The 14571-nt window shown below is 55.2% G+C and overlaps 1 protein-coding gene across 1 annotated transcript in view; it reads right to left on the minus strand.

The window, feature by feature from the left end:
- The window catches only part of MTCL2 (microtubule crosslinking factor 2), a gene marked incomplete at both ends in the record, with an annotated part of 59242 nt that extends 49060 nt beyond the window's left edge, over positions 1 to 10182 (minus strand). The window contains one exon of the mRNA XM_084247967.1: positions 9508 to 10182. Within this exon, the coding sequence (XP_084104093.1) occupies positions 9508 to 10182 (675 nt within the window). The remainder of the gene's footprint in view (positions 1 to 9507) is intronic.
- Between the last annotated feature and the right edge of the window lie 4389 nt (positions 10183 to 14571).

Consider the following 14571-nt stretch of genomic DNA (forward strand, 5'->3'; position numbering starts at 1 on the left):
AGGCATTACCACATCACGCAGCACCCCTGCCCCAGCTGGCATGGAGGCTGCCTGGTCCCGGCGACCTTCAGGGTCATGAGGGGAAGACAAGAGTCTGGACTTGCCTCTCCAACACCAATAAACAACGGCAGGCTGCTCCCCAGAGGTCCCCTTGTGCCTGCACATGGCGGGGAGGGGACATTATTGTCTCAGTGTCCTAAACAATCCCCAACCGACAGGTGAGGAACCCAGGTCAGAAAGGCCAAGTGGGGCCTCCCTCGTGGCATAGGGGTTAAAGACGGTGCTGTCAAGCTATCTCCAGCCTCTGCAGTACAAGTTCGACCTCCGGCCAGGGAGCAACCCACATGGCGCAGCAGACCTCTCCTGTCTCGCCCGCTGCTCTCCTCAGCAGTGTACTTCGGTCAATCCACCAGTTCTGTTCCCAGCTCTGTCTCTGGTGAATCCTCATCCTCCACACCTCTGGCCTATACCCCAGTTCTTGTATGCATAAATAAATAAATAAATAAATAAATCTTTAAAAAAAAGAGAAAAGAAAAAAGAAAGGTCAAGTATGTTGTCCAAAGTCCCACACTAAGTGGCATAGCCAAGAGTCCAGTCCCATTTGAATTCTTTAAAGTAGATCTGGCACAGCTCTATATAGAGGCCAGAAACTCCCTCTGAAGGGGAGGGGGGTAGGAGGATGGTGGGGTGGGGAGCAGGGGGTAAGGAAATGCCTGCAAACTGCTCCCCACTAAGTTTAGGCCTAGCTTGTCACTGCCCCATTCCAAGCCTCACCCACAGAAGGCAGCAGTCCCTGCTGCTGGGGGAGTAAGGGGAAGAGGAGGGGGGGAAGGTAGGGAGGGGGAAGAGGGAGGGGGCCATCACAGCAGGGACAGCTCGGTGTCCCTCCTGTCTTTTCAGTGTGGACAGGAAGGAAGGCAGCATTTAGATCTGGATATGTTTAAAACATCCCTCAAATGACCTCTGGGCCATAGCCAAATCTCTGAGCCAGGAGAGAAAAGGGCTAAAGCCTTTAGGGAGAAAAATGAGGCTGGAGTGTCAAGGGTGTGGTCCAGGCTATAGTCTGAAGCTCTGCCACCCTAGCGTTGCATGCCCTGGCGCTTCACACCACTGAGACTTGGCTCGCGCCACTCCCTCTGCCTGGCGTCCAGGAATTAATACCACGAGACTCTGGTCCTTCTGCTTCTTGCCACTTCCAGGCTGTGTAACCTTTGGCAACCCCTTAACCTCTCTGGGCTTCAACTGACACTTGTGTAAAAGGACGGAACTAGGTCCAGCCCCGGTAAGGTTGCTGACCTCCAGCTGAACATAGGGGGACAAGGCTAAGGTGAAACCTGCAATTACTCAATTAATAACTTAATTACTGTAGAGGTAAATGCCCCAAGGAGCCTGCAGGAAGCTCTTAGGTGTCTAACGCAGGAGTCTGGTCCGGGGCAGCCAGAGGAAGAGGTGTTGGAGCTCTAAGCAGGAAAGCTGGGAAGGAAACCAAGGGGAGGGGGCGGGGAAGGCAGCAGAGGCCCTGGGGTCACAGGGCCCTTGCCTGGAAGCTGGGGATGTGCAGCAGTGGCTGAAGCTGGGAGCTGGAGTGGAGCATGGGTGAAGGGAGCCTGAGGGAGGCATGACCACACAGGCCGCTCAGACAGTTGGGCAGGCCTGAGGAGAGTCAAGTTGAGGAGGGCAGGGGCTGATGCAATAGCCCCAAGGTTCCCAAGCTGATGGGAGGGAGGTAACCTAAGTAAGACACTGAGCTGGCTCTGCCTAGCTGAAGGGCACCAAACTGCTTTTACACTGGAGACTGAGCTTCTCTTTGTGGTCCAGGCAATGGGAGATTAGAACAAGGTATTAGAACAAGGACCCCAAAGCCACTCTCCATCAACAAAGAGGTATCCCCAGGTGACAGAGCCCATGGGACTGGCTTCCCTCCATATTCAGGAAAGATTGACACAGGACAGATGGGGAGGGAAAAGATGTTGGAGATCCTCACAGTGCAGTTCAGCTCCATACACACTGCCCAAGTCCCTGCCCCAAGCCAAGCCCCACGCCCAAAGCCAGGTTCAACCCCAGCTGACAGTGAGTGATGAGGACTCATTGTAGGGCAACTGTTCAGTCCTCACTAAAAACCAGATCCCGTCTAATCCTTACATACCTGCTCTTTTAATTAATCCTTGCAACAACCCTGTGGGGTTGTTGCACTATCAGCACCCCCATCTTACAGACAAAAAGACTGAGGCTCATAAAGGGGACGCTACAGAGGAAAAGGCAAGGGGTGGTATGCAAGCCCAGGTCAGCTTGCCTTTAGACCACGGCGGTCTTAGCCACATTGGTCCCCAGAGAAGGCAAAGGCTGGCCTGCTGTCCCTACCTTCTCTGACACCCTGCCAGAAGAAGGGTGACCTCAAGAAGGTCAGCATATCTGGTATAAGAATGCAGACGCGGTGCTGACCTGTGGCCCACCAGTGAATGCTGGGGTCAGCCGGGTCCAGAACACCCAAGAGATTCTTTCCTACCCAGTTCCAAATTCCTTTTGGCACCACAAGGCAGAGAATGTAACCACAGATGAGGTCATGAGTGTAGGGCACCGAGGAATAACCTTAGTAATAACCTTGGCTGCTCATCAGGCTCCAGCCTAGAATTTGGTGGAGCCCCTGCCCTGGGGAACTCCCTCTGCCCTGGAGGTTACAGGGTGGTGCTGAGTATGCCTGAACACTAATCCTTGAAAGTGCCCTACAAGAATGGGATTAAATTCCCATTTTACAAGCAAGAAAACAGGTTTATGAAGGCATTTGCAAGTGGAGATCATGTGCCAGGAGGTGTATGCACCAAGGTGGGATTTGTCCATAAGCCCACAAGGCATTCCTTCCCTCCAATACTGGGCCCATGGGGCAGGCAGGACTTCGTGCCTGGTGCCACAGATGCACAAAAAGGGGGTGATTCCTAGCCCCTTCCCAACAAGGTAATCACAGTGCCTCAGCTCAGCTTGACATTCGACACCCTTCCCAAGCAGAGCCAACAACCCTTCCTAGCCTCTCCCTTGCCACTGCTCTCACCCACCATTCCTTCCGGCACTTGTATTTCTGCAGATCCCTGCTTTTCATTCAATCATGCAACAAATGAGTTGCATGGATGAGTCCCTAGGATGTACTAGGAACTGTTTCAGCAGTTGGAAACTCAAGGTTAACTCCACTGCACTGATGCCTCCTCCTCCTCCAGGAAGTCTTCCAGGCCCCTTCTCTGAATGGCACATCTTCTCCAGCCTCCTCTACCCAGGCATCCTTCATACCCTTTAGTATTGGGAGTGGGAGGGCCCTCCACAGACCCCAGCAAAGGGAAAAGGGGAGGAGTAGGAAGATGAGGGCCAGCAGGAAATTCCGAAGAGATTAGAAGGGAGTTGCTCCTGGGCAGTGTTTCTCCAGTGGGCAGGCCTGACAATTGCTCCATTTCACTCAGCACACTGGGCCCAGGCCCAAGTGCAGGGCATAAGGGGCCTGCAGGCCCTCAGCGCCTCCTGACTTGGTGACCTGCCAAACCCCCAACCACTTACCACCCAGCCCCAACCAGGATCCTAGGACACGGAGAACCAGAAGGTACAAAATCAAGCTCCTGCCATGCTCCTCGCTGCTCCCAACAGCCTTGCAGAGGAGCTAAAACAGCAGTTTGTACACATTAGCTCCAGGGAGACATGGACCAGGATTTCCTGTGTTTCTGTGTGGGTGAAATGTCACAGCCAGTGCATATGTGGATGCCCTGCTTTGTGGGTCTCTGGCTTGACATTTGAGTGCTCTGTACTCACATCCTTGCTGCTTATGTGGACGTGGCTGCCTGTCTTTGTGTCTATGTATGAGCGACTTCTGTGTGTGTATGTATGTGAGCCCCAAGTGGGTGTGCAAGCGCTTCTGCTGTGCTCTGCGGAAGAGGCAGTGGGGGGGTCTGGGGGAGGAATGTGTGTCTGTGCCCGCCTGGCAGGGGTGGCTCTGTGGGTTTCCCTGGTATCAGCACCTGTGTGTAACAAGACTGTGTGGGTTTGTGTGCGCCTGCTTCCTCTGCGTACTTCCAAAACAACTGAGGGTGTACCCAGGCTGTGTTCCGTCTCAGGGACCCATCCATGTGTATCTGGGTGTGTAAGATGTGTGTGAGGGTGCCTTTCTCAGCCAGGGGTCTCCTAGATGGTGTGATTCTCTGTTGCGTCTGTCTGGTGATATGTGGGTGTGATGAGACAGGCGGGTCTGTGTGCCTCTCAGAGTGTGCATCCTGTCTGTGTCTGGAGGTGTACTTCTGGAAGCATATAGTGTAAGCCTGTTACTGGATGTGGATTTGGATGTGTGTGAATGGTGTGGGTCTCTGAGCATAAGCTATGAATGTGTGTGTGTGTGTTTGTGTGTGTATGTGTGCGCAAAAGAGTGAACTCAGGAACACAGGCCCAGCCCTTCTGCAAGGAATGCTGGGAGCCCTGGCAGCTTCATGGTCCCCCCAGGCCTCAGCAGCAGCCGCCTCACATTTTCCATCTCATTTTCCATCTCACTGGAGCTGCCCCATCCCCCCATGACAGGCAAATTACTGAGAGTTCTTAAACACCCAGGTCTCTGAGAAGTTTTTTCCAGGTCACCTCTCAGCTACCATAGGGGAGGCTGGGACTCAGGGTAGAGACCAGCCAGGAGCTCTGCTGACTATAACTCCCACCTCCAACTGCCCCCACACAGCCACAGACAGACTAGAGCCACTGGGAGCTGGAAACAGCTTCATAACTGGCTACTGCATCCAGACATCTAATAAAGGACCTGGTACTGAAGAGGCACTTGGGAAACATGAGGATGAATGAATGAATGAGTGGATGAATGGATGGACAGATGAATGCCTGGAGGAGCAGGGAAAGGCACAACTAGGACAGGTACAACATTTGCCATGCACTTGATCTGTGTCACCACACCAAGCATAGTCTCCAAAACCTTGGGGTAGGCATGCCTGTCCCCAGTTTTATGGAATAGAGCCTCAGAAAGGTTGAGAACCTCACCCAGCATTCCAGAGCTTGTAACTGGCAACGCCAGGCAAGACGCCTGCTCTGTGACACTCCAAGGAACAAGCTGCCTCCTGCATGGGTGAGGCTAGAAGGACTGGAGAAGGGGAGCTCCTTAGTGTAGACTAGAGAGTTCCCACTCTATCAGCTGTGCAACCTTGGACACATTATTCAGTCTCTCTGTTTCCTCATCCGTCAAGTGGGTCTAATATCAGAACTCCATATACAGTATTCTGCGAGGGGTGGAGAGCTTACTTAACCCAGAGCCTGGCACATTGGAAGTGATCAAATAGCTTTCATGAATCAAGAGCCATGGCAGTCCAGGAAGCAATCTTCTGGTGGTCTCTTGGTGGGTTCTAATATTTGTGCACTTGGGATCCTATCATATCATTATCTAACCGTTGTCACTGGATCCGGACCCCCATCCCTTTCTCTAGGATCTCAGACCATTGGTGCCAATCACACTCTGCACTGCTGCAAGGTACATGCACTCACATATATGCATGCACATGCCCCTCACCCCCCAGCTCTGCCTGCAAGCTCAGCTTCTAACATAATCTCCACTTGTTCCCAACAAGTTTTAGCCTAGAGCCTGGTGCACAAGATTCTTCTCACTAATCCGTGCCCCTGACTAGACATACTATGAGCAAACAAAAGCTCATTGCTCCAATCATAACACAGAAAGAATAGAAGCTAGAGTTGGACCAACTGTTTGGGATGCTGGCTACGTGACCGGTAGCCATTTACTCTATTGCATAACGGGATAGTAGGAATGGGTGGGTTAGATGCTTCTCCTGGGCTCTTCTGCATGGACATCAGGATTGGCTGTACTCCAAATACTTATATCTAGAACCTCCCAGAAAGTGCAGATACCTGGCTTCACAGAGCCACAGGGCCACAGAATGTGATCACATCTTCTTGTCCCTCCGAGAAGCAGCCCCTGATTTATTAACATTCTAAAGTTAAGGGGATCCATCCTCCTGGCTGCTCCCAGTTCCCCCAAGAATGAAGACACAGACATCCTGTCGACTCACTGGATAGCAGAGTGGGAAAACATCATTTCATTATACAGAGAGGGAGAAAGCAGCTCAGAAAAGTCAAGTGACTTGCCCATGCCACACAGCAAATGGTGGAGTCAGTTCTCAAAGAATTGGGCTCCAACTCTCAGATTCTTCCATCCTTACACATCGGGTTCACGCAATGTCCTCAACACACGGTATGCGAGCAACAGGAATGAGTAAGTTCTGGAAGACCTCAGAACACAGCTCTGTTCTGCAGCTAAAGCTGCATCTTACAACCCTGAAATCTCAAAAGTTAACCTTCAGACCTCCTTCACTGGAAAGGATCCCGAGATCAAGCTGCTCAACTGTAGTCACCACAAAAATCTCCCTTCTGAAGCCGCCTTGATTAATCACAATCACCAATGTTTTAAACAGTTTGCAAACTACTTTCCACAAACCCTATGTCTTTATCCAAACATGCCAGGTCATCTGGCATAACCGAATAACTCAAGTGACAGTGAGCTCATTCCCTTTCATCCTCTCACTAAGAGAGTTGCCCATTTACACTTTCCCTGTGTGGGGCCCAGACCACGCTTCATGCAACAGGAGATCTGCCATCACCCCCACCAGGCCTTCTGCAGTTGACAGCTCCCAGTGCTTCCCACCAGTTGGGAGGTGAGCCCACGCAGCTCCCCTTCCCACGTGGTAGGACTCCCTGCACCCAGGCAGTAGGTGGTGTGGGAGCACACTGGGGATCTGTTCTTCTCCAGGTAACTCAGGTTCTGCACCTTAGAACCAAAGTGGCCCAAGGGGCAGGAAACACGTCAAGAGTGTAATGCACTCTCACTCCAAGCCCTGGCTGCCTAGGAGAACTGGCTCTGGGACCTGGAACAAGTCCCTTCCCTGCTCAGGCCACAATCTACTCATCTGTAGGATGAGCAAAACAACACCTCCTGGAGTAGTCCCTACTTTTATGGTCCACGTTCTGGGTTCTATAAAGCTCCAGAGAAGTTCAGGGACAGACCCAAGATTACACAGCAAGAACTACACAATCTGGCCCTGTTCACATCTCCCATGCAATCTCCATCTCCTCTCTAGCCTCTGCGCTGGTCTCAAAATCAACAAGCTTTTCCCTACTTCCTTACCGGATGTTCTTATTCAGCTGGTTCCATCTCATCTGTCAGTCCTTGGCCTCCCTGAGCCCCCCAGTCACACCTTCATGTGTTCTTGGTACTGTCTTTCTCCATCTTCATCATGATCCATATTGTCATTTATTGTCCAACTACTGCTTAACCCCACTCTCCTCCATTAGACCCAAAGCCCCATGAAAACAGACACTTCATCCCTGTTCACAGTGGTACCCCCATCTGTGATGATGCCTGGCATAGGCACTAAATAGTTGTGAATGAATGAATGAGGGGCCAGGAGAAAGACGGGCCTCTTCCAGGTGGGGAGGAGGAATGATTCTGCCTACACAGAATCCACAGAGAACCTGACAGGCACCCATGGAAATGTGTCACATACCACTTGAGAATAGCAGTGATCACAGCTGCCCTCATCTGAGCTGACAACAAGCCGGGTGCTATCTTATTTACCCTGTAAGGCTGGGAGATGTGTGATTTCCCTCTTAACCAGGAAAATGAACTCCAGAGACCTCAAGTAACTTGCCCAAGATCACACAGCCAGGAATCTACAGATCCCAGATCCAAGAGAGATCTGAGAGACCTGGGCATGGAGCCTGAAACACTGAATGAATGATGGAAATTGAGGCTCAGCTCTGGCCCAGGCAGTGGGAAGTCCCCAGCAAGGCCCTGCCCCTATGAGATTCTGGGGCTATTTTTCTATCTTAACAGTCATGGATGACTCAGATTGACTCCTGGGCCCTGCCACTGACTTCCTGGGATGAACAGGAGCCCATGGAGTGGAAGAATGAGAAGACTCTGAAGCAAAGCTGTGGCTCACCTTCCCTTGCCAGGATGTGCAGTGGGGGCCAGGAAGCTCAAGTGAGGAGCTCAGGGTCTGAGTTCAGCGCAGTTCAAGCAAAGAGTCCAGGAAGCAGCTCAGAGCACTGGCAGGGCAGGGCCAGGTCTCTTTCTGGCTTGTCTCCCTCCTTCTGCCCACCCTCTCCTCACCCCAGGCTTCTATAGGAGCTGACTGAACCCCTGATTGCCAACACTGAATGGTGCCTTTGGGGAGATTAAGCCTCATCTTTAACAGATGAAGAAATTGCCTAGCTTGAGGAAGAGTAGAGTAGACTGCTATTGAACATATGCTGCAAAGCAGATACTGGGGATAAATGGGGAGGGGGTGACACAGTTGAGCAAGACCCCAAAACTCTAACAAGAGAGAAAACCACTTGATGAGAAGAATCATCCTGCAAAGCTAAATATTGCCAGCAGATATAAATCAGCAGAGCACTGTTAACACTGCGGCCCTCTGCCTGGGGTCTGAGCCCAGGGTCTGCAGTAGGGTCTGCTGTAGTGCTATAGCATCAGCTCACAAGAGTGGCTAACCTTTCAGCTTCTTCCAAAACCATGCCGTGGTGGTAGAGCCCATGAAGCTTCCAGTCTCTCTGGCCAACGTCAGCACATAAGAGCTGGTATATCCCTAAAGTTGCCAAGGTCCAGGGCAGTGCACAGATGGAGCCTGGCCTGCACCTAGTAGGTGCTCATGTCCACTGAAAGGGTAAAGGCGAAGGCTGCTCTCTCAGGGGTGCTGTTCTGAGGTCCTCACATATCCAAAAGAATGTCCCATCTCTCACTGGGAACATGGAAAAACATGGGCCCTGGTCACGAGGGGTCAACCAGACAACTAAGTGTTCAGGGGCTGTCCCAGAGAGGGCTGAAGACAATATCCGGAGATCGAGGAAGCGGACTCTGAACCAGTTCTCCCACAACATCATCCTCCCAGGCTGTGGGACCGTTAGACTGGGCGGAAGTCGGACTGCAGCCAAGGGGATGTTCCCAGATGTCATGCTTTCAAACCGGACCCGCCCTGAATGGCAGGCAGGGACAGGCCTGCACTGGGGAAAGCCCTGGGGAAAGACTCAGAATGGTGTTCTGGCCTCTCCTCGGCAGAGGATGGCCACAGGTCTCCCTGGCAGCAGAGCACCCCAGGCAGGACGGTCACCAAAGGCCTGGCCTCTGGCCTGGAGATGGGGGTTCTAAGCAATTGAGGGTAGAGGTCTAGCTCCTCACTGACTACCTCAGGCCCGGTATTCCCCCAAATGTCAATTATGACTCTGGGCATCCTCCAAAGCAGTTTTCTCAAGCCCTCCTTCCTAAATCAGGGTCCTTTGACCAGTTTCCTACTCAGGTGAAAGCTTCTTAAACACAATGGGAGGGGGACGTGAAAGAGCCCTAGAGCAAGCTCCGAGTGGTCCCCCTGGGTTTAGGAGCCCTTTTCGGTGGTACTGGGCCGGCTGGTAGCTCAGGCCCTTGGGGTTATGACAACCGGCACCTCCCACAGCCCCCCTCGTCCCCATCAGCACCCCCACCTTGAGATAGTCGTTCTCCGAGCGCAGCTCCTCCAGCTCTCGCACGAAGCCGCCAGGGCCGCAGTCCAGCATGTCCTCGGTGAGGTCGGAGAAAGCGAGCGAGGCACTCAGCGGCAGGCGGCTGCTGCCCACCGACGACGCGGCTCCCGACGGCTCGTCCGGGGAGGCTGGGGGCCGCGGAGGGTGCTGCGCCGGCTGCGCGGGCTGGGGCGGCTGCCCGGGGCGGGCCCCCGCCGGGCCCCCGGCCGCCGACTCGGCGTCGCTGCTCAGCGCCAAGTCCAGGCCCAGCAGGCGCGCCTCCTCCGACGCGCAGTCCGACACCTCCGAGCTGCTGTCCGTGAGGCTGGGCGGCGGCGGCGGTGGTCTCGGCCCCGTCCCCGGGCGCGGGCGGCCCTTCGAGCGGACCCCGGTGCGCACCCCGGCCACCCGCGCCCCTGCGCCGCGCGCCCCCGGAGCCACCACGCGCCCCTTCTTGTCCGGCCGCGCCGAGGACGCGGCGCTGCAGGCGGCTGCGGCACCCGGGCCTGGGCCGCGGCGGCCCTTGGCCAGAGACCAGCCGGCCACGTCCTTGGGCCGGGCCGGCGACGGCGCGCGGTGGCTCTTCTTCCTCTCCGGGAGCGGCGCGGGCGGGGGGCCGCAGCCCCGGGCCGAGGGCTCCCCCGCCGGCGCCTCCATCGTGGCCTCCCTCTGCCTCAGCAAGCGGCGCGCATGGCTCGGGGCCGCCCGGCCTCCGCGCCCCTGTGGCGAGTCCCGGCGCACCTCGGGCCGCTCGGGCCGCGGCTGCTCTCGGCCCGCCTCAGCCGCGGGCGTGCGCTCCGGCCCCGAGCCCCGCCGCGCGCTCTCTCCGCCGCTCTGAGTTCGGAGAGCGCGACCAGACCGTCTCCAGGCGCCCCGGCTCCGGCTCCGGCTCCGCCCGGCGCCCGCCCCCTCGGCCTCGCCGCGCCCCCGGAGCGCCCCCGGGCCCCGGCTGCTGGAGCGCCGATCGCCTCCTCCGGCTCCGAGTCCGGCTGCGGCCCGGGCCCCGGCTCCGCCCGGCGCGGTCCGCCCCCCGCGCAGCCCCGCCAGCTCCCCGCCCCGCCGCCTCGGCTCGGGGGCGCGCGGCTCCGCGAACAAAAGGCGGACGCGGCGCGAGCGGCGGGGAGGGACGCAGGCGGCGAGCGAGGGAGGGATCCGCGAGGCAACAGCGACCCCCTCGAGGGTCAGGCGGGCCCGGGCTGCCGCGGCCTGGGCTCCCTCCTCCTCGGCTCCGCCGCCCCCCACTGCCCTGCCGGCCTGGAGCGTGCACCCCGCGGTGGCGCCCCTTCTCCCGGCGTCCAGGCAGGGGTCCCGCGGGCGGCGGGACGCGGGACTTCCAGGCCGAGGCCCGGCGGACCTCAGGCCGCAGGAGTCTGCATCCATATACACACCGGGTACCACCGCGGTCCTCGCCGCCGCGCTGAGCCTGCGCGAACTCCGCCCCCTCCGCCCCACAAAGCCGGAGCGGGTACCCCATTGTACAGAAGGGCAAACTGAAGCGCGGGGAAGACCATCAGCCCTAGGGCGACGGCCGCGCGCGGGTGGGCCCCTGAGCCTGCCCCGGCGCCTCGGCCTCGGCTTCCCTCTCCCTGGTCATGGACGGGGGAGCCCCGGGTGCAAGCCCCGGGGTGCATGCCCGTGGCTGGTCGTGACCCCAGGCTTACTCCCGCCTCTCCCCGACCCCCGATTGCAGACTGCACAGTAACATGGAGTAGGCCCATTTTGAGGTGTCAAACTGGTGATGCTTTCGGGGTAGGTTCTGGCACAGGCCAGAGGCTGTTGCCCCGATACCCACACGTCCTCGCAAGGGCCCCAGCTCTAGTAGTTTCTTTGCTCCCAGAGCCGAGCTCCCGGCAGTGTTGTTGGTTTGCCAACGTGTCTGCCACACCTTCCCCGCCCCCTTCCATTCCCCGCTGCTCGCTGCCACACCTCTGCCTAGCTAAAACGTTGCAGGGCAGAGCCAGATCAAGTTCCCCGGCTATCCTAGCGGGCAAGTGCCCACCCTCTAGGCAGCACCCTGGGGGGGGGGGGGGGCAGGGCTGTTTTTACCCCCCCACGACCTCTTTTTTCCTCCTTCTTCTCCTTTCCTTTCCTCCACCACTTCCCTTAGCTCTTTTCCGCCTCCTTTTCCTTGCTTTCCCTTTCCTTTTCCTACCCATTTCCTCCTTCCTCCTCCATCTCCCCCAGGCCTGTTCCTACACTTCCTCCTGCCCTTAATACGCAGCTGGCACCAGGTCCTTTTCTTCTTTCCTGTCCCACCTTCCCCACACACAGTGCATGCACTCCTGGGTATATACTTCCATCCCCATCTGGATGTATCTAGGTGTGTGACTGCCCCCTCCACCTTCAGATGCTTCATCCGGGTGGCCCCCACCTCGCCAGATAAAGGGCAGGGCCACTCACCAGATTCTGAGTAAACACTTCAGGGGCATTCCCAAGCCCTCCTGGAATGCACCAGCTCCCTGCCGGAGTGACTGTCGGCTCACCCAGTGATGCACTGAGGAACACAGTGGTTGACTTGTCAGTGGTGGGTTCCTGTTCATGGAGCACACAGTGTAGAGGGGAGATGAGCCACAAAAGACTCATCATAAGCAGTGTGGCAAGGCATGACTCAGGGGCAGGGGTGCTGGGAGGTGACCCAGGACAGAGCTTCCCACTTCCTGGGCCTCAGATTCCCCACCTGGTCTGGCCTAATGGAACAGATGAAGGGTCTTCCAGCATGAGGGCCTTGTTTCTTGGATGATTCTGGCCTGGCACAGAGAGATGCTGTGTAGCTCTTAGACATTGTTTACCCTCTCTGTGCTTTCAGTTTTTCTCCTATGCAGAATATGGCTTTAGCGATACTGGATGGTGTGGATCCATGCAGGAGGCATGCCAGACCAGGCTGGCTCAGCCACTCCTCACATACCCATAGCCACACCAGGGGGCCTGAGATTAGAGTGGCCTGGATCTCCCCATTTGACCCTGGGCCTGAGTCCCAGCTCAACCACATATCCTCACTGGGCTTCCACAGTCATGGTTGAGCAAGGGGTTGGGGGAGCCATGTTCTACATTGCAGCCCCTGGAGAGTCCTGGAGAAAAAGAAAGGCCCTTTTGGGGAGGAATCTGGGGGTGAAAGAACTGAGATAAGAGCTCTGGACTCAGGATCAGTTCAGACTAGGGAGGTTTGCTGAGAGTTCAAAATTGGCTGCTTGCAGGGAGACCATCATTGACTGCCAGCAAAGCAAGCCCTGTGCTTCTTGACCTGAGGATGTTCACGTACGCAGGGCTCTGTGCTCAAACTGCAGTGGAGCATCTCAGAAAGGCAAGGAACTTCTTGTGACTGTTTTTTCTTTCCCCAAAGATGGGCACAGCAATGTATATATCATCCCAACTGCTCTTTTTACAATGTGGCACAGACACTTTTCCAATTGAGTAGCAGAGTCTGTGGGTCCTTCCCTTGAACCTGAACAGATCTTTGTGACTGCCTCAACCAAAAGACTATGGGGGAGGAGGGCTCCCTGGTGGCACAGGGGATAAGGCACAATCTATGAAGCTATTCGCAGCCACTGAAGCACAAGTTCGATCCCTGGGCAGGGAGGTGACCCACATGGCGCGGCAGACCTCTCCTGACTCACCCGCTGCTCCCCTCAGCAGTGTATTTTAGTAGATCTGCCTGTTCTGTTCCCCATTCTGTCTCTGGTGAATCCTCTCATTCCCCACACCTCTGGTCTGTACTCCAGTTCTTGTATGCATAAATAAATCAATCTTTTTTTTAAAAAAAAAAAAAAAGGTTATGGGGGAGATGACACTGTCACTTCCAAGGCTGGGTCATAAAAGGCAATATGGCTCTGCCCAGTGAAAGCGCACACTCTCTCTCCCTCTCTTTCTCTCCCTCTCTCTCTCCTAACCCTTGGAACCCAGCCACCATGTGGGGAGGAAGTCCAGGCCTTATGGACAGGCCACGTGAAGTGTTCCTGCCAACAACTCCAGAGCTGGTCCCCATTAAACCACTAGATGTGTGAGAGAATGAGATATCAGATGGTTCAGCCTGCAGCCTTGGAGCTGCCCCAGATGATGCCAAGTGGAGCAGAAACTAGCTGCCCCACTGATCCTGCCTGATTGCAAAATAAATATTGTTGTTTTAAGCCACTAAGTTTGTTACACAGCGATGGATACCAGGAATGCAGGCCCAAGGTCATACAGCTTGTTACAGGGCTGGGACTGATTTGAACCCAGGGCCACCCAACCCCAGAACCTGTTGTGCCGCGTGATCAGGCTGCATCCAGCCCAGGCACACAGTGTGTGCTGTATAAACCTCCACTCAAAAGCAATGAAGTATTCAATGATTGCAAGAATTATATATCACCATGTAAGAAATAAAAATGATGATTTCCCGATGGGAAAAGTTTGCTTTCTCCTGTTCTAGCTGCTAACGTGACCAACATGATGGAGGCTAAATCCTAGAAGGCTTCAATAAAAGGTAATTTTTTAAAAAGATTTATTTATTTATTTATACAAGCACTGGGTACAGTCAGAAGCGCGGGAGGGTGAGAGAATGCACCATGCAGGACCCTCCTCCAGTGGCCAGGGAGCAGCAGGGGATCGAGCCTGCCCTGCAGAGGCTGCGGGCAGCTTCGCAACCCAGCGCTCAACCGCTGCACCACCAGGGAGGCCAAAAGGTAATTTTTTTAATGAAAGATTTTTTTCATTATACAAATCATGAAGAAACAAAGCTACTGGTCGAGGAAGAGGAATTGGTAGGGTACCTGCCTTATTTAGGGAGGCGTCTCTGAAAAGGTGACAAACTAAGTTATCAAAGAGACAGAGTAAGAGAACTCCGAGCAGAGCAACAGAAAAGGCAAAGGCTCCAGAGGAAGACAAGCTTGATAGTCTCAGGAAAGTAAGATCAATGTGACTGGAACTTGGATGATAGCAGAAGGAGAAGATAAAGTTGGGGTAGACAGCAGAAGCCAAGGCATGTCCTGGGCAGGGGCTTTATTTTTGACCCAGTGACAAGACATTGGAGAATGTCAGCAGATCCATGAGGCTCTCTAACTTATGATTTAA

The sequence above is a fragment of the Talpa europaea genome (genome assembly GCF_964194135.1).
Source record: "Talpa europaea genome assembly, chromosome: 11".
NCBI lineage: Eukaryota > Metazoa > Chordata > Mammalia > Eulipotyphla > Talpidae > Talpa > Talpa europaea.